The sequence below is a fragment of the Corylus avellana genome, chromosome ca6 (genome assembly GCF_901000735.1).
Source record: "Corylus avellana chromosome ca6, CavTom2PMs-1.0".
Taxonomy (NCBI): domain Eukaryota; kingdom Viridiplantae; phylum Streptophyta; class Magnoliopsida; order Fagales; family Betulaceae; genus Corylus; species Corylus avellana.
Window position 1 is genome coordinate 13856206 of NC_081546.1, and position 19989 is coordinate 13876194.

The 19989-nt window shown below is 39.1% G+C and overlaps 2 protein-coding genes across 5 annotated transcripts in view; one reads left to right on the forward strand and one right to left on the reverse strand.

Moving 5' to 3' along the window:
• Positions 1-4867: 4867 nt before the first annotated feature.
• LOC132184263 (metacaspase-5-like) lies at positions 4868-6969 on the forward strand. Its single transcript, XM_059597826.1, has 2 exons — positions 4868-5414; positions 5988-6969. The coding sequence occupies exons 1-2, from the start codon at positions 5069-5071 to the stop codon at positions 6896-6898; spliced, it is 1257 nt and encodes a 418-aa protein (XP_059453809.1). The 5' UTR covers positions 4868-5068; the 3' UTR covers positions 6899-6969.
• A 46-nt stretch (positions 6970-7015) lies between these two features.
• The window catches only part of LOC132184262 (protein FORGETTER 1), a 28089-nt gene continuing 15115 nt past the window's right edge, over positions 7016-19989 (reverse strand). Inside the window, exons 18-32 of one of the 4 annotated variants that reach the window (XM_059597822.1) lie at positions 19085-19182; positions 18868-19003; positions 18580-18686; positions 13331-13426; positions 13132-13225; positions 12893-13013; positions 12580-12691; positions 12371-12494; positions 12224-12301; positions 12020-12138; positions 10788-10841; positions 10602-10704; positions 9971-10099; positions 7780-7891; positions 7016-7456 (exon numbers count right to left, since the gene is read on the reverse strand). In XM_059597822.1, coding sequence (XP_059453805.1) covers positions 7425-7456; positions 7780-7891; positions 9971-10099; positions 10602-10704; positions 10788-10841; positions 12020-12138; positions 12224-12301; positions 12371-12494; positions 12580-12691; positions 12893-13013; positions 13132-13225; positions 13331-13426; positions 18580-18686; positions 18868-19003; positions 19085-19182 — 1515 coding nt within the window. In that variant the 3' untranslated portion in view covers positions 7016-7424. Of the gene's footprint in view, positions 7457-7779; positions 7892-9970; positions 10100-10601; positions 10705-10787; positions 10842-12019; positions 12139-12223; positions 12302-12370; positions 12495-12579; positions 12692-12892; positions 13014-13131; positions 13226-13330; positions 13427-18579; positions 18687-18867; positions 19004-19084; positions 19183-19989 lie in introns of those variants that run through there. The other 3 variants (XM_059597823.1, XR_009440547.1, XM_059597824.1) reach the window with 3 other exon arrangements.

The following is a 19989-nucleotide window of genomic DNA, read 5'->3' on the forward strand; positions in this document are numbered from 1 at the left end:
GCTAGCACTTTTCCCTGTATCATTACAAATAGTATCGGAGCCACCTAGTAACGTCAGGTCATGTGGTACTGTAGCACTGCATGACGTGGCCCTGACGAGGACGTCAGTAATTTAAGAGGGGGAGTTTGTAACACCTCGGTCCCATATTGGGAAGATGAGAAGAAGCCCACATAGAGTGGGTGGTTTATAAAGATAATCATGGGTGCTAAATCTCACATTGCCTAGTTACTATGTGAAATTGGGCTTTATAATAAATTTTATGGAAGCTCCAAATTGACTAGTCCTTTTGGGGTAATAGTGCAGATGTGGCTAGCGCTTTTCCCTGTATCGTTACATGGCACCTCCCGTCTTTGGGCCGCACTTGCCAACCAGCAGGCGTCTAGAAACGTTGGAGTTCCAAAATGAGGCATATATTGGAAACCCTAGAGTTACTGCTACAAAGGAGTTACAAGCACTGGCACCAAGAGAATGACTCATCAGATGTCGAACCACAGCCTGAAACAGCCAATGGACCTAAGAGGCCACCTACAACAACAAAGGAAGACTCCACTGATACTCCTATGGACGCTTTCCAGGTACAGTTCCAAGACACGCTGGACAACCTAGTCTATCAACTAAATGGCTCCCACACTGCGGGCGATAGCGATTTCTTGGAGACGGACCTGCCATTCACCAAGAAGGTAGCGAACGCTGATTTGCCTGACAAGTTCAAATTGCCACACATGGATCGCTACAAAGGAAGCCGATACCTAGCGAACCATCTTGAAACATACAGAGCTCACATGGCGTTGCAAGCCTCGTCTGACATGATCCTTTACCGAGCATTCCCCCTTACCCTCAAGGGAGCGGCCAATCGCTAGTTTAGCAATCTGCAATTGCGATCCATAGGAAATTTTGCTGAACTTGGTAAGAACTTTCTTTCCCATTTCATTGGAAATCGCCGGTGCCGCAGGCCGATGACATATTTGCTAACAGTGAAGCAGGAGTACAATGAGTCATTGCAAAGCTACGTGGCTCGATTCAACTGAGAGAAACTCATGATCGACGACCAAGACGAAAGAATGGTCCTCCCCGCCCTAGTGGGAGGAATACGGCCTCATAGTCCATTTATGGCCGACGTGGTAAGCGATCCACCAAGAAATCTAGAATGGCTCATGGCGAGAGCTGAAAAATTTATCAACGTCAAATAAACCATAAAGGCATTTGCAGAACAAGCCCGAACAGAGAAGTCTCTTGAAAGAAGGAAGGACAGCCGGCAATCCGGGAGGGATGTACGGACCCGCAGAGTAGAAAATTGTTTCGCTGCATACCTCACTCCTTTGTAGAGCAAAACCAGGCGAGCCACTATTTGTCTATCTAGCGTCTTCAGCCGCAACCACTAGCTTAGTTCTTATCAGGGAAGATCGTCGGACAACTAGTAAGTCTAGCAGACCGCTAAGGTCGTCGAACAACTACTAAGTCCAACGGACACCTGCCAACCAACAGACAACAAGGGACGTCGAAACCAATCGAGCTCATGTTGCAACGGAGCTTCGGGAATCAACACAAGTAAAAGAATTCGTCAGACGCAAAAAATCATCATGATGAACCCGACGGACCTGAAGGGCCGTCCCTCACCGATGGACCTGAAGGGTCATACCTCATCGACGAACCTCAAGGTCTGTTCCTTCACGACAGACCTAAAGGGTTGTCCCTCACCGATGGACCTAAAGGGTCGTTCCTCACCAACAAACCTAAAGGGTTGTTCCTCACCAATAAAATAATGATCTAATACGCAATAGCCTCATGAGCTCATGATTCGGACAAAGATTTCATGGTCTCTACCCTTTCATCGGATTCTTGCTCCAGCAACAGCAGATCTACACTCACTTTTGATCAATCTAAAAGATATGTTGAATGCTTCTCTCTCTTTTCTGTATATATATTTAGCCTCTTGTTTTTCTCAGATTTATTATTTTTATATGTGTGCCCCTGCTTCCTATTGTCGAAAGAACTACAATATCTTTTTTGTTGCTCCATTGAATTGTGCACCTCACATAGTTGCCCTCAATACGGTAACCATATGGACCTATTAGCCATCAATCATGTATGATGTTTTCGGCTCCACACTTTGTTCAAAGCATACTAACTTAAACATTGGGGAGTCCCTGCTAACCCAGGGATGCTGTCCCTAGAATAACTCCTGGCGGACCACTCAACGGTCTCACTGTCTCTCTCTCCATCTTCAAAAGAAAGAAGGCACACCAATGTATCAAAGGAAACTCCACATGCATGCGTGAAACCACGAAACGGTGATGAGCCAACATCCCGCTTGAGTTGGTAAGGGTATACTCCGTATTTACATAACGGTACTCCTTTATGCAACTAAAACGGTGTTAGGTAGCCATCAACAAATTATACTTCATGGCATTTAATCATACTTTCTAGCATTAATTTAATGTTAAGAAAAGACCTTTCTGTAGTGGTAGGACGAATCAGCTTAATCATGTGAGACCTCCTATTATAAATTGATATATTTTTCTTTTTCAGATTAGCTAATAGAGCCTGCCAAAATTGTTAACTACCAATAATATTGAAACCCATATGTTTACTACACCTTAGAAAATGGTGAGATCTTCATTAAACTTTATTTATTTGTGATGATTTTTATGAATAAGTCGTTTTCTAAGCTTCTTCTATTCTGGAGAGGAATAAAGATTAAATACAATTATGGCATATTTGTGATGTTCGTGTTATGTTGCTATTTCATTTGGATATTCTGAACCTTGTCTTTATCCACCCAATAACCGCAAGTTAAACTAAACACTAATGAGCTGTGCTTGAACAAGCTTGATCGGCTGACAGCCAATTGACCGCTAAGTTCCAAAGTCTGGTGAGGAGTTTGATGTTACATTTACTAGGGTGAAAAGGTGGGCGATTAAATTATTAACCACACTAATTGCTAACCGCCTTTGAAGACGATTAGAAAAAATTGCTAACCGCCTATATATATTATATAATATAAAAATGTATTATATAGTATATTTACAAATATATAAAAATACATGAAACGATGTGTTTTTGTGTTTAAAATTTTAAATATAGATAAAAATCTAGAAATGATATCGTATGATACTATCATATTACCATAAAAATGACATCGTTTTTTTTTCGCGGAAAAGGTTAGTGAATTTACTAACCTCCTAGGCGGTTACGGTTAGCTGTTTTAGCCAATAACTACTAACCATAACCGTATTTCCACCCCTAACATTTACACTTAAAAACCACCTAGAGTAATGCTAGAAACTTCAACTATTTTATAATGTTGAAGTGATAGTCTAACCGACTTTTAGATCAGTATTTGTTAAAGACTTTTAGATCAGTATTTGTTAAAAATTATATATATATAACAATTGATTGGTACTCGAGCATTGTGAAATAATTGTGAAAAAAAAAAAAAAAGTTGTATGTAGCATCAGAAAATATAATTCAAATTGAATACTGTTATATACTCCACCATTATCCCACTATGACATGGCACTGCAAATTTGTTAATATATTATTTACTCTCATAATTCTCATACGTTACATTTTGATTATGTAACTTTCATACATTATTCTCATAATTCTTATATGTTATATATCGATTATGTAACTCTCATATATTACTCTCATAATTCTCATATGTTATATATTACTTGTGTAATTATTGTATTCATTGTCTTATTCAACTATATATATAGGTCATTTCAAGTAAATAAGAGAAAAATGTAACCCTTACGGCTTTATCATATGAACATAGGTTATATTAGCAAATCACGTAAAATTCATTTTGTTTTTAATATTTCCATTATTGTCTTTTTTTTTTTCTTTTTTTTTCTTTTTTTTTTTTTTTTCTAATGGTGAATTGAATGCCAAGTGAACACAGTGGGATAGTAGCCGAATATTAGTGTAGCATTAGTCATTCGAAATTCTATATATATACTACATTCTATCGTAATCATTCTACTAAGCAAATCCTTGTTAAAAAAATTTTCAAAAATTAATAGATGCTCTAGCATTAACAAAGAGAATGTAGTATGTATTATTGCTTCCATCAAATTACTTGATTGGGTAGATGTTTACCCACGATATAGTAAGGTCATTTTAAAAATGTATTTTGTAGGCCATATTTTATTAATTTTTTTAAAAAAAAGGGAAAAAGAAAACAAAAAAGAAAGTCATCTTGTTTATTTTATTTCCATTATTGTCTTTATTTTTCATTTGATTTTTTTTTTTTGTTTTTTTCATAATTCACCCTTAAATCAATCCTTATTAAAAGAAAAAAGAATTCCAATGATGAATCGAATGCCAAGTGAAGATAGTAGGATAGTAGTGGAATATTAGTATAGCATTACTCATTAGAAAAAAATACATACTACACCCTATCTTAATTCTTAATCATATTATACTAAGCTAACGTGACACTGCACATCAATCTTTGTTAAAAAAAAGAAAAAGAAAAAGAAAAAAAGAAAGTATTATTACTATCGTTTAAATTACTTGGTTGGGTAGATGTTTAATATTAGGTCCTTTTTGTAGGCGATTTTTTTTTTATTAAAAAAAAAAAAAAAACACAAAAAATAAAGTACTCTTTTTTCTCCAATAAAAACAAAAAAAAACTCCTTTTGCCGACACGTAGGGAGGGGAGGCAATGACAAATTACTTTGCACCCCACCACCACTCACCGAAAAAGTAAAGCGATATCTCAAACCCAATCCATCATAATTTCATAAAATGGTTTGAATAGCAGTTGGATCCCGAGGCCTTAAATTCCAAAGTATTTTTATCATTTTTCTTCCTTTTATTTTATTTTGTTAACGTGGTAACGTGAATCAATAATCATTGCTTGAGACCCAATATCAAAAACTCTTATTTTTTTTAAAAAAATAATAAATAAATAACTAAAAAACTGATCGGTGCACCTCAGCGAAGGGATAAATAAGAGAGAGTATTCGCCTGCCACCGTGTGATCAGTTTGTGCTTTGTCGTTAAAGGCCATCAAAAACAAAAGGAAGAAGAAAAAGTCATTTGTGTTTTCGATCAAATCATGGCAAAGAAGGCGGTGCTGATAGGATGCAACTACCCAGGAACGAAGGCGGAGCTCAAGGGTTGCATTAACGATGTCAAGAAGGCTTACCAGTGCCTCGTAGACCGTTACGGATTCTCCGAAGACGACATCACGGTGCTGATCGACACCGATGATTCTTACACCCAGCCCACGGGCAAGAACATCCGCAGGGCTCTTGTGGATCTGCTGCGATCCGCTGAGCCGGGGGACTTTCTCTTTGTGCACTACAGCGGCCACGGCACTCGTCTCCCCGCCGAGACCGGTGAAGATGATGACACTGGATATGATGAGTGCATTGTTCCCGCTGATATGAATCTCATCACTGGTTGTTCTTTCTTCCCCTTTTTTATTCCTTTACTCCAATGGGATTTTCTTTTTTCTTCTTTTTCTATTTTTCATTTCCTGTTTGTTGTTATTCTTGATGGGTTTTTTTTTTTTTTTTTATCATTGTCATGACTGTGATTTCAGATCTTCGCGTGCCTGTTTGTGGAATTCTAGAAAAAAGCAAAAAAAGCATTTCTTTATTGGGTATATTCTTGAGCGATCCATAGCTTCTCCGTGGAAAGAATCTTTCTTGATTTTCTCGAATATCTGGATCTGATCCTTACTTTTTCATTTTTATCGAATATCTGATTTTTTTTATTTTTTATTTTTCCAAAGCCCAACATGAAAATGGATAGATGGATCTCCTGAACATTCCCTTTGTTTCTTGGGTGAAATTTTCCCAAAAAAGTTGTTTTACCCAAATTCATGCATTGCATTTTGGAATTTCAGAGGATTTATTATAAATAGATCATAGCTATTTGAATGGGTGAATCTCATGTTTCCTGATCGTAAAAGAAAAAAAGGGATGTCATCATGCTAACAGTGAGTGGGGACATAATGTTGTTGTAAACAGATGATGATTTCAGGGAGTTTGTCGACCGTGTCCCAGAAGGTTGCCGGATCACCATTGTATCCGATTCGTGTCACAGCGGCGGCCTCATTGATGAGAGCAAGGAGCAGATTGGGGAGAGTACAAAGCGTGAAGAAGACAGCTCAGGCTCCTCCGGCTTTGGATTTAAAAGCTTTTTGAAACAGACGGTGGGAGATGCTTTGGAGTCTCGTGGAATTCAAATCCCACATCACCGTCGTCACCGGGGAGAAGATGATGAGGATGCTAACAGAGATGTTGAAATTGCATATGGCGAGCGAGGGTATGTTAAGAGCAGGTCCTTGCCTCTCTCGACCCTCATCGAAATACTCAAGCAGAAAACCGGCAAGGACGATATTGATGTCGGGAAGCTGAGGCCGACGCTTTTCGACGTCTTTGGGGAAGATGCGAGCCCCAAGGTGAAGAAGTTCATGAAGGTTGTGTTCAACAAGCTTCAACATGGGGAAGGTGAAGGTGAAGGAGGAGGCAGTGGGTTGTTGGGGATGGTTGGAAATCTGGCTCAAGAGTTTCTCAAACATAAGCTGGAGGAGAATGATGAGGGGTATGCAAAACCAGCCATGGATACACAAGTAGGGAGCAAGGAAGAGGTCTACGCAGGATCAGCCAAGCGTGCCCTTCCTGACAGTGGAATCCTCATCAGTGGCTGCCAGACCGACCAAACGTCGGCTGATGCGAGTCCTCCGGGTGGCGGTTCTCATGAAGCTTATGGAGCTCTCAGCAATGCAATTCAGACCATCATCGCCGAGACAGATGGTCAAATAACTAATCAGGAGCTTGTTTTGAAGGCCAGAGAGTTGCTGAAGAGCCAGGGTTTTACTCAGCGACCTGGCCTCTATTGCAGTGACCATCATGTTGATGCTCCTTTTGTGTGCTGATCTACAAGCCCTTTGATACAAATATTTATCTATTATAATGGGAATAAATAACTGTGTGGGATTTTTGATGAGGTGAGAGTGTTTCCTTGTACTGCTTTGCTTTTGGGATTTGGTAAATAAAATCTTTAACAAGAGGAATTTCCATTTGATCTGTTCTTTGAATAAAACAGCATGTTCACTGATACAAATTAGTTCAAGCAGAACTATTATCATTACAGCCTACTGAACTGTGCCTTTCACCTTTCGTGACAATGTTGATAATATACAAAATTATGACGAAAAAAATTGAAGCCTGAATCAAAAAAATCAAAATGAATGAGACTGCACAATGCTGTTAGATGGTGCAGAGATATCCTCTTTTCTATTTCTTCCTCTCTCTCTCTCTCCCTCTTCTCTTCTCCAGTGTGCGGCCCGGACGGGCTCCTTGAAACGTAAACTATGTTCCTCGCTTCAAAACTGTTGCATCTTGGCAGGAGAGCTAACAGATACAAACAGCTATCTGTTTGAGCAGAAAGACCGGCACATCTCAATCGTCGATATCTTGTACCCATGCTAGATCTGCAACCAGTGTAAAAGTCAACTATATTAGTTTCCATATGCATAACTTCCACGAAATGATTTGAGATCAGAACCAATAAACATGTAATCGAAGAATATCATTCATGAGCTCTCTGAAGTTTTGAGTTTGGGGATTGTAATTGCATTAACAATAGTGCCAGAAATTTTTGCGACCCCTCAATTACCAGATTACACAAATGAATGCTGTGTGCAAATAAAACTATCTGTGCAAGTAATGCAACAAGAAGAAAGAAAAAATAACCAAACATAGAGTTTGTGTGCGTGTTTGTGTGCATGCAAGCACCCATGAAAGAGGGGGCAACCTTGAAGCACAGATTCAACTGCTGCATTAGGGACAAGAAGCCCAACTATTCGCCGATTGTCTGTAGTAGTTTCTATACGCACCACACGGAGCCGCTTGTGGCTATGGCGGGCCTACATAACATTTCAGTTGTCATTGATCAGTAATTACTTATATAGAACAAGATATACATGAGTGGCCCCCACTTGGAGGACCAAAGCAAAAAAGTTATCAGTCTTTAGCAAGCCAAAATATACATCACTACATGACAATAATTAAGTATGTGGATCATCCGAAAGCATGCACAACTTCTCCTCAAAAGTTCTGCTATTTCTTCCTTCCAAAGACACCTGAGAAAGCTATTGATGTCCTGGAATGGAGAGAGGGCTAGAGACTTTAAGAACTAGGGTGTCATTAGGGATCAATTCTTATTGTTGACAAAAATTAACTAATGGAACAAAAATGCCTAACAATAAACGAAGTGTGTGTGTGTGTGTGTGTGTGAGAGAGAGAGAGAGAGAGAGAGGAACAGAAGGAAGACACCAGATATTGCAAAAAGGTGCAAATACTAAGAGCACTAGAACTCATCCAAAATTCGCATGATCCCCAAGCAGTATATAAGGCTATATTGTAGTATCACAAATCACCAATATAGCAAGTTAAGAAAGTGTGCCACCTATATGATTATGGTAAGATGGGTGCATGTACATAAGAAATATGAAATCTTTAAAAAAGGATGCAGAAAGTCGTGTAAAGGATGGTAGGCCCACGTTGGAGACCTAGAGATGCAAGAGTGCAGAAGATTAAAGATGAGGAGGTGAACGGACAAAGAAGGGCCAAGAAGTTAATAGAGAGTATGGCTTTAAACAGGGCAGAATGGAATTCATGTAGCAAAAGTTCAATACGCCTCTTCATTGACCTTGAAAAGACCCATATTATTCTATAACAGGACAAATTGCCATAAAGCAATCTTTTATGAAACTCAAGCTCCCCAAATTCCCTATGGTAGGAATAAGAAAACTTAGCCAGTGGGATTTTTTATTTTTATTTTTAAAAAAGAATACTTGGCAGTCAAGGAACCCGTAAACAAAAATATCCCCTCCTTCCTTGCACTAAAAGATAGGAACCTAGCCTATCCCACCTCAAACTTATATCACATATAGTTGGAACAAAAAGCAATCCAATATTAATATCCTACTTATCAAACACTACTCTTGGAGGCCCCCAACTGGTGCCCTCTTCAATGGTCAGAAATGGCTTGGAGGCTGAGAATTGAACTTTGATAATTTTACTTCGTACCAAATTTTATCCTAAAAGATTTACTAGTCCATTAGTCCACCATAAACTCGATCACCTTCAAAAACTTGGTTAATGACTCAGCAATTGGGGTAAATCATCACCTTATTTTCAACTACCCTTTCTGGATAGGATCAGTTGGAAGCTGTAGCTTTGACAAGGCAAGAAATAATAAAAAATTTACAAAGCAGTGTAAAAAAGTAACATGTGTCCCTTAGTATGTAAGAAGCACATGTTTTTTTTAATAGTTTGTGCTTCTCACATATTTTTTTAATAGCATTAATAAGAAAGCATGTGAGAAGAACACATGTCACTTTAAGACTAATTTGTATGAATTGTAGCTAATTTCTGTCCAAAAAATATAGTAATCATAAAATGAAAATAGCTAGCATTCAGTTACTGCTACTTCACTTGAAACCATAGGAGTGATTAGGAGAAATGAAAGGCCCAAGGAAGCAGTTCCAAAGGGTGATCCTTGGAAAGAGGAAGTACAAGGGAATTAAAAATATCCATTGAATTGTTTTTTTTTTTCAAAAAAAAATGAAGATTGACTAACTAACTGAAACAGAGGACCCCCTAAAGCAAGGAGATAGTTTACATTCTAATGTCAGCTGCACAACACTTGTTGCATGTTCATAATCCAACTCTAGATGTTGCTCCGCTTTGCCCGACATAAAAATGTCTCGTCTTCCTTTTTTCCCCTTTGGTTTGTACATCTACTGGCACACCGAAGGTGCCAGTAAATAAATACAACACTAACAAGAATCTTGAATACTTATTTCACATTCCAAAATAAAAAATCAAAGAAAATCCCAAATTGGAAAACAAGGCTTCCATCTTATACCTATGTGTTTTTGTAAATTACAAAATCACATGGCTCTACTCTATCAATTAAGCAACAGGTGAGGCCAGGTTACCTGCTTAGAAAGGGCCTTCTCAATGGTGCCCCAAACAGGAAGGATAAGCCCACCCAATACATTTACTTCCTGTATTCTTCTGCCAACTGTACAGAAGTTGCCAAGCTTACAATTGGGGCCATGCATGCACTGCAGGTAAAGATAATAATAAGCTATGCTGAATAATAATGATAATAATAATAATAATAAGAAGAAGAAGAAGAAGAAGAAGAAGAAGATTAGAATCTACTAGGGTTAGCACAGGATAGATGGACTGAGTTTAATTGATGCTACAAACATCTTAAATTTTGTGAAAAAGATTCAAGAAGTCAAGCAGGTAATACAATGAATACAACGAATAAAACAACTAACAAAAATGACACATCTTACTCCAGTATTCTCATACACATAAATACACAAATACACCGCCACCTTAAGCATTTTTCCGTTAAGTGGCTGTTCCAAAGAATTGAACCAAGCACTTAAAGGATGACAATGAGAAACTTTTACCATTGCATTAATTAAATGATAAAAATCACTATTTCCTATGAGCTTAAGTTTTTAGGAGAAGTGGTGATTTAAGAATATCAGATTTTATTCTAAACAGAAATCGCTACAACCACAAAAGAATAGCTTCATCAACAATCACAACCTGTTTAGATGATACTTCATATTCATCTTCCCAACCACTACGAGCCTTCTCTAAAGATGACATTTTACGGTACTTGTTTTTAAGCTCTGCCAGAGCCATTTCCCTGGAGAAGGTAAAAATGAGGTGGTCAAACATTAGACATTAAGTGCAAAGTTAAATGAATCTTTTAACTGTCATTTTTTATACCTTAGTGACTCCCCAACAGCTGGACGGACTATCTTAAACATTCCAGATGCAGAACTGAATCACAACTCAAAGCAAAACAATAAAGAAAGAAAGAAAAAAAAAATCAGGCACATGGTTTTACTGATTTGAATTATATATAAGTAAATATGCATACATGAATGCGTGTCGGTGAAAGTACATATCACAGAATCTCTAAATGCAACATTCAAAAAATGCGATAATACTAGTCCATTTGCATCTTATTCCAGACTATAAGCAACAGAGATAAGAAGGTAAGGGTTTGATTTAGATGCATTTGAAAAACCTGAACATCAAACTACATATTCTTATTCTGTAACTAACTTGATATTTTATCCCTTTAAAAGGAAGATGCCGAATACTTTCACTCTAGTGATGAGCAACCAAAGTAGGTAACTACTTGTTAGTACAATGGCAAGATAAGCAACGGAAAACAAAACAAAAATAAGACCAAATGAATGAGAAAATCAGGTAATCACTTAAAATGATCAAAACACAGTCCAGTTTTGTTGTAATGAAATAATATTTATTGAACTGAATTAAATAATATGCTCAATTAAGATATTATAATATTCAAGATCAGTTCCTCTTCATCCTAACACTGCCAAACATCTGGGACCTCTACTCTAAAATACAATATGTATAACTTAGGATAACTTTAGAATCATAACCCAGTATATAATCAAGGTGGTGGAACATGCCTTGCTTTTTCTTTCTGATAAGTAATTAAAATTTTATAGAACCAGAGGAAAGCTATACATAAAAGCAATACACATGGAATTCGCATAAAAAAACTACATGCAATATTCCTTGATTGTTTTCAAGATATGAAATTAATGTTATTATTGATCAACTTAAAATTTAAGAAATAGTATAATACTTACGAAGACAAACCAACATACAAGCAATATACATGGAATTTGCAACAAAAAAAAACTACATGCAATATTCCTTGATTGTTTTCAAGATAAGAAATTAATGTTATTATTGATCAACTTAGGATTTTAAGAAATAGTATAATACTTATGAAGACGAGCCAACAAGTTAGCAAGTTGAACCCAAAAAATATAAAAATAAATATATACATATGCAATTAAGGAAGTCAGGACATTAATAGTTTGCTATAGCTTTCTTCTTTGATTTATGCATGTAAAATTGTGATTGCACAGATATACAAGCAAGAAAAACATGGATGGAAGATCCAAGTATGATACCTTTCAAATGCTAAAGTGAAGTGACGTCTACCCAACCACTCCCTTTTAGATTCATAGAATCCATCATACGCTGAACTAAGCCCATCCTTTCGCTTCTCATCAAGCATGGTACTTGCAGACTGACAGGCAAATGAATTGCACAATTGTTGTTTTTGCCCAAAGCCAATATACCATTCAGCTAGTAATTTGAAATGGAAAACTTACCTCCCATGTGATTCCACGATCAAGAGTGAAAGTAAACAGCACTGTTGATGCCCCAGACATTTGATCCATATGAACAGTCTGCAAGAAAAAAGAAATTAGTACAATCAAATTTGTAAAGCCAGCAAGAGATCCAGCAGAAGTATCAACCTTCGGAGTTCCTTGTAATTCAATGACATTAGCTTTCATATCAACAATGCCTGAGTCAAGATTTCCTTCAATGCGTGCATTCTGAATAAGGAGATCCAAGATGCTGATAAATAACTCAAACAGCCTGTGTTTTGATGGACGTGTTCAGATAACAAGCCCAAATCTAACTGCGATGAACATATCACTTTTTTAATCAAGAAACCACAGACCTATTCTGAATATCAGGCGGCAGTCCTAAAATCCGATTGAGGAAACGTCCAACGTCATGCATGTCCGAATCAACAATACGGCCAGACAACTTTCCAGAATCTTTTCCATTAGCTACATCAAGAATAAAACTCAAAAATTACAAACAAACCAAGTAAAAAGTGATGTTACAAGATTGTGCACTGTGCCTATAGTATAATCCAAAACTAATTATATAGCAAGAACAAAATTGTTTTTTTTTTTTTTTTTTATAACTATTAAATTGTGACAATTCTATTCCACTCAATGTGAGAAGATAATTTTAGTAAAAATTACCAATAACTGTGTCCCTAACTATTCCTACTGACACAAGTGCAGCTTTTGCCTTCACAATAAAATCTTGGACGGTATCTGGTTTTTCTGATGAACATCCAGGAGGTACAACTGGCAGAGAATCCTGAAAAAATGAAACTTAGTTATTTCCAACAATATTCAGTTTATCTTTTTCCACTACACATCAATAGAAGAGAATATATTATTTTCCAGTAAATCTTATAAATTAAGATAAAAAGAACCTGCTCCATGATCCCTTTATACATCACCACAAGGGCCCTCTTTCCATAAGCACTATCGTAATTATAAGCACTGAAAGACGGCCCTGGCCCTGCCCTGCAATGCATTCAACCACATACACTAAGACACAGGATTCATTCAAGCATAAGGTTGCAATCCATTTCTCCCAGATCTTATAACCAAAAACAAAGTCCAACTTGCCTGCGGTCTCCCTGTGTTAAGGCACCAAGAGATTCTAATCTCTTGGCAACAATTGATGCAAATCGGCGTTCTCCACCAAGATTAGTGAAGAGTAGCCTGCAAAACATAGGATTAGAAATTAATTTTGTCAAACAAATCCAACAACTTTATAAAGCATCAAAGATGTCAACTTTAAATGTAGCATCCAGGCCTCAGTTTTGGGGAGAAATGGCGCTTGGATATTGTTGTCTTTCTACGGTGAGATTTTCCATTCTTGTGAATGGAACTCCTTCAGGTTTTTAATAGCTCTAGTGGGATATGGCAGGGGGATCCACTTTCGCCACTTTTGTTTGTGGTGGTGAGGGAGGCTTCGAGCCGAATGTTGACTGCGATAATAGAGCAGGGCCTATTGACAGGGATTTCAGTGGAGTCAAGGGACAATGAAGCTTTGGTAGTGTCTCATTTACTATTTGCTGATAACACACTGATTTTCTGTGTGCACAGTTTGAGCAAATTCAACATTTGCGGTTTATTTTCTTGTGTTTTGAAGCAGTGTCAGGTTTGAGAATCAATTTGGGTAAATCCGAACTTGTTTCTATAGGGAGCGGTTTAAGATGTCGTAGACTTGGCTAATATTCTTGGGTGTCAAGTTGCCTCTTTGCCTATGAAGTATTTGGGTTTGCCGCTGGGTGCTTCTTATAAGGGCCACGTCTATTTGGAATGGCATTATTGAGCAAATGGAACGTCGGTTGGCCGGTTGAAAGAAATTATATTTGTCTAAGGGTGGTCGGTTGACTCTACTTAAAACTACCCTTTCTAATCTTCCTAAGTATTACTTATCATTATTTCCTATTCCAGTGGGAGTGGCTAATAGGCTCAAGAGGCTCCAAAGGGATTTCCTTTGGGGTGGCATTGGGGATGAGGTAAAATTCCACTTGGTAAATTGAGAGAAGATCTGCACGCTGATAAAAGCGGGAATGCTAGGTGTTCGGAATCTGCTTCAATTTAAAAGAGCCTTATTGTGGAAGTGGTTGTGTCGGTATGCTATGGAGAGCGAGGCCTTGTGGTGAATGGTGATCGCAGCTAAATATGAGAGTATGAGGGGTGGTTGGTGTTCGAAGGAGGTTATTGGGGTGGACATATTAGAAGGGGGTGGGACAATTTTTCCAACTTCGTTCGTTTTGAAGTGGAGGTTGGGTCTAAAGTAAGTTTTTGGCATGATATTTGGTGTAGTGATAGACCGTTGAGGCATGTTTTTCCGACTTTGTGGAAAACTTTCAATGTCATGATGGGGTTATTGAGTGGAATGTCCTTTTTCATGTAACGAGTCCAAGATTGGGAGATGGAGTTGGTACTATCATTCTTTGGGCACATGTATTCTTTCAAGTTACCTCATGGAGAGGGGGACCAATTAGGATGGAGCCCATCCAAGAGGGGTAAGTTCGAGGTGAAGTCGTTCTATAAGGTGTTATCTGGTCAGGCTCGTCTTGTATTTCCATGGAAGAGCATTTGGCGAGTAAAAGCTCCTTCGAGGGTGGCCTTTTTTGGGCGGACAGCAGCCTTAGGGAAAATATTGATGCATGATAATCTCTGAAAGAGGAATATTGTGGTGGTTGAGTAATGTTGTACGTGTAAGAAGAATGGGGAGTCCATTGATCACCTTTTGCTTCATTGCAAAGTTGCAAGTGAACTATGGAGTTACATTCATACATTGTTTAGGGTAGAGCGGGTTATGCTGAGACAAGTAGCGGATTCATTGACAAGCTGGGGTGGTTCGATTGGGTGCGGTCTAGTTAAGGAAATATGGAGGCTAGTTTCGTTGTGTGTAATGTGGTGCATTTGGCGTAGAGAAATGCACAGCTTGACCATTGTTTTGATTTTTGTGAACCCTACAACACACTGTCTCTCTCGGCGATAAAACTAAACCCTACAACTCTCTCTCTCTCTCTCGGCGATAAAACTCTCTATCTCCCTCCCTCTCCTCTAGCAGCGGCGCGTGCAGACGCGACCCGCTAGAGTTTCAGTTTCTGGTCCTTGAGATGCGATCAGTGAGGTTGAGATGGAACGTTGTTTTACGGTGGAAGCTACATCCTTTTATCTCTCGGCGAAAACAAGCAAGTCAAGGATTTGTTTGGAGGAAAGGAGAAAAAGGTTAGGTGGATCGATTTCTCTGGGGATTCGGTGCTTTGATTGGTTGGCAGACACAGTGGAGGAGGGGCAGTTGTATCAGGGGAAGGAAGATTTTGTTAAATCTTTTCGTGAGGAGGTGGAGGTTCTGATGGTTCATAAGGGTAGCAATAAGGCCAATCGTTTCTTAAAGGCAGCTGTTTTTGCTCAGGGAGGACGGAAAGGGGTTATCTGGCTCCCTGAGGGCCATGGAGGATGGGGTTGGCGTCGTTTTGTTGGCGAGCTACGGCACTTGCTAGTGCTCACCGTCGCAAAGGATCGGCCGCTGGTCTCTGGAGTTATCTCCGGCGGTGGTGGTTTTTCGTCTACTCATTCCTATGTGGCAATGCTCTCAACAACACCTGGTGAGTTGAAGCCGTTGTCCGTGAATCACTTAGATCTAGTTCCGGTGGCGGGTTGTTCTAGGTTAGTGAATGGTGGTGAGGAGGCGAGATCATCGGTAAATTGCTTTGAGCTTGAGTGTGGTGCGCCCTCTCAGAAGGAGAAGGTTGGCTCAATGCTGGGTAGGAGATTTTTACAAGGAGGCGGCGCTCCAGTGTTAAAGACGATGAGGCTGTCGCGTTCGTTGAAAAGGGTTCTCGAAAATATTAGAGCTAATGTGGACCGGCTTCTTTCTACCGGGCTGGGCCTAAAGCCCAAATCATCTCGCGGCTTAAAGATGAGGGTTGGGCTTAAGGTCTCACTGAAGAAGGTTAGGCCTCTTATTCTGAGTCCGTATCTAGAGCCCTTATTTGGGTTTGGATCCAAAGCCGGGAGCCCTTATCTAGGTCCTTGTCGGGCCTTAGTTCTCTTTCGGGTGAGGAGTTGGATCCGGGTTTTGTAGCGGGTCATGGGGACGCATCTATGGAGAGGGTGACGGCAGTGGTATAGGGTGATCTTCTCAGGTGTGGAGCTTGTCCCCGAGTCATTGGTGTTAGCTGCGCTGTTTTCAATGGTTTCAAATGGCTTTTCCGACAAACCCAGTGAAGGTCTCGCCGTTGCAGTGGAGTGTCCAACTAGTCTTTAGACTTTGATGAGTATGTATCCAGAGAAAATCGAGGCTGCAGTGGTTTCTGTATCTCCGATGGTGGAGGAAGCTCCCAACAAGGCTGATCGGATACCTTCTCAAAGGCTTGCTCCGACGGGGGTTTTTTGGGTCGAGAACCGTTTCTTCATCTCTACCTGAAGTGAAGGAGACGTCCCTATCGACATTGGCAACTAAGGAAGACTCTACTGCTCTTCTTCTCAGAAGTTGGGTCCTCCGATAACAGAGTTACAAGACTCTCATCTCATCTCAACGACAATTTCTCTAGAGTTCTCTGGTGGTTCTTCCTCAGGGGTGGCTGAACTAGGTATGAGACTTAGTCTCTCTCGTCTTGTATTGTCGGAGGGTTGGGCACCTATTTATATTTCTGTTTCCAAGTCATAGCATGGGTATTCTCGAAGAGTGAAGAACAATATAGGTGTGAAGCTTAATAAGAAGATGAATAAGAAGTTGCTGGCCAAGGCTATGGTGGCCTCTTCGTTGGTGGGGGTGGAGGACTATTCCGAGGTGGTGCTCAATGTGATGGGAGTTGCTCCCACAATGAGGTTGTCTTTTGGGGATGACAAGAAAAGATTTAAGGATCTTTTTTCAGACATTGAAGAGGATTGGTATCGTGAAGATAGGGTTTCTACCTCAAATACTAAGGGAGAGAGGGAAATCAAAAATTTGAAATGCTCCATTAATTTTGAGGCTCGAGGTAGTGGCTCTAGTCGGGGCAAAGTCGCAAAGGCAAGGTAGCTTGAGGGTTTAGGGTTGCCTTGCGAGTTTAGGGCTTTTTTTGGGTTTCAGGAGTCTGTTTTGCAAGCCTATGGTTTTTTTGGGGATTAGGGCTCTCTTAATGGGGTCTTTTTGTGGGCAACGTTGGTTTTCTTATGTACTTAGGGGCGCCTTACACTTTTTAATATATAAAACATTACTTATCCAAAAAAGAAAATGCATGGCTTTTTGAGGATGTCGAGATTTCGACGGTAGAGTTGCGGAAGTCTATGCTTAACAGGTTGCATATTTCAATACCAGCTCATCATAGCTTGGATGTTCCTACTTTAGCAGATTTCATGAATTTGTTTTCTTCTTCCTATTAAGGGTTCATCTTTATATACTCCATGTGTACTAGGGTTGTGACCCTCTACGCTTATTAATGATATGAAATTATTTGTCAAAAAAAAAAAATCATCTAGCTCAAAGAATAAGAAACTAGAGAGCAATCCAAAGAGTTTCCAACATAAGCATAAAATTTCCTTGATTTCCATGGGAAAAATAATGATTTGGGGTACCATGTTCAATTTACAATCAACTCAAAGTCAACAAAGCATTCTACAAACTATATTATTATTTTTTTGATAATACAAGGTGTATAATCTTATTTCCTCATTCTATCAGCAGCCATACATTGCATCGATGCACAAACTTCATTTTTTAATCTTAGCCCTACGTTCTAAATTGCCCCCAGTTGTTCCAATAACTCCAACCTCTATCATACATGATGGTGTACTAAAAAACAGTAACAACCATGTAAGCCCCAGAATCAAGCTACAGGTCCATTCCAATGTCATCTACGTAAAGGAACAGGTAGTTGGTTTACTGAAGATCAAGCCTTCCAAAAGACGAGCAAAGATGCTAGTATACTTCTGCATGAGTGAGCCTTTGTGCCAGAAGCAGATTGAACCTATGAAGAAGAGTGAAGAAGACTCAACAGAACATTTCGTTGCAAAGAGCCTGGCTTCTCTACTGAAATCAGGGTTGACTAGGTTGATGTCCATGTACTGCTAGACTATGCTAGTTTGATTGTATAGATATGGTGCTATGGTGCTATGATGTATATATTCTCTAGAGCAGCTGCTATAGCAGGTGGTAGTAGTAGCTGTGTAAGGTGTTGCTGCTAGTCCTTTGCCCAAACAAGGCTCTGTTGCTGTTGTTATACAACCCACCCCCCCTTTCTCTCCCCTTTCCTGGACCAAGCTATTGTAGCTATCAGTTGACCCATTTATCAAACAACAATTAAAACAATGCAACTACAAAACTTATATTAGAGCCCGTTAAACATATAATACTTTTCAACCTGTATTCAGGTGCAGAAGCTTGATTTGACCGATGAGTTCTTCCAAACTGTTGAATTGCTCGGTCAGCACTCCATGGAAGCTCTAGTGTTAAATGAACCCTTCTTTTCTGTCACAAAATATGTCAAATGAAAACAATGAGAAAAGGGAACTTGAAAAGAAAACAGTAAATAAAATTACATATCTGAAAGCCTACTGGGATAATATATTCAGTTCTCAGAAAGAAGACAGTATGCCATGAAAAGAACCACGACCTGCATATGAGAAAAGTTTCACAAAACTAAACATACCTGATTTACAGCTCTTCTATCTGCCTGCAAAGAAACGCCAGCTGACCCTGCTTCAGAGATGATGGCAACAAACTTCTTACCATCCATAAAGAGCTGTTTCTCATGCATGTTGACCATCTCCATGGTAACATCTTTTCTAAAGCAATATTCAAAATAGCAATTTAGCAAGCATAAAAAAGAAATCAACCATGACAGCATGAAAGATACCCAAACTCACGTGTTCCGTGCCTGATAAGTAACACCTTTTCCACTAGAGGCCCTTACAAGCATCCCTCGCCTCCCTGTCATTTCTGCCACTTTATCAGGCCCTCCAAGCTGCATTAAAATTACATGCGTGGTCAACAAGGACAATAACATCAGATGCAGTAGGAGGCAGCCATCTTTTGACTGTAAACTAACCAGATACCCAATGTACCAGAATAAAAACCAGATAAGTTGAACAGTGCATATAAGAATGAGAGGCGACAAAAACAATGAGAGGCAACAAATTGCAGTAACATAAAAACTAAATTTGAGCTTTTAAAAGACTGGCGTCTGTCATGAAAAAAAAGACTCAGATATGAGTTGTGACAGCATCGTCACTCAATTTGTGAATTAGATTCAGAAAACCCACATAGAAAGTTCAAGGCTTCTTAGTCTTTCTGAACTGAATCCAGTCAACCAAAAAAAAAAAAGATCCTAGAAAGTGATCAGAAACACTTTCACTCAGCATGCATGCTCTCATTTGCTCAGAGCCACAGTATTCTGAGTTCTGTCCTAGTCAGCAACCACATGTAGGAAAACATAGCTTTACTTTCCACCACTTCAAGAGCATAGGTGGGGATTTCTAGGCAGTTATTGTCACCCAGCTGGTGCTCATGGTCATGCTTGGATTGTGGACCTGCTATTGTGTTGCCATGATGTTGAAGTTATAGGGAATTTAAGGACCTATATGCTAAATCACAACTTATCTCAAAAGCTTAAGCTTATAAGAAGAGATGAATTTAATCATTTAATTTATATTCTAACACTATATAGCAAATGTGATAATCTATATTAAATAATAGGCTTAAACTATTCTAGTGTTGGTATTGAGAAAAAAAAAAAAGAGGGGCTAGTTACACAACGTCATCACCTAGAAAA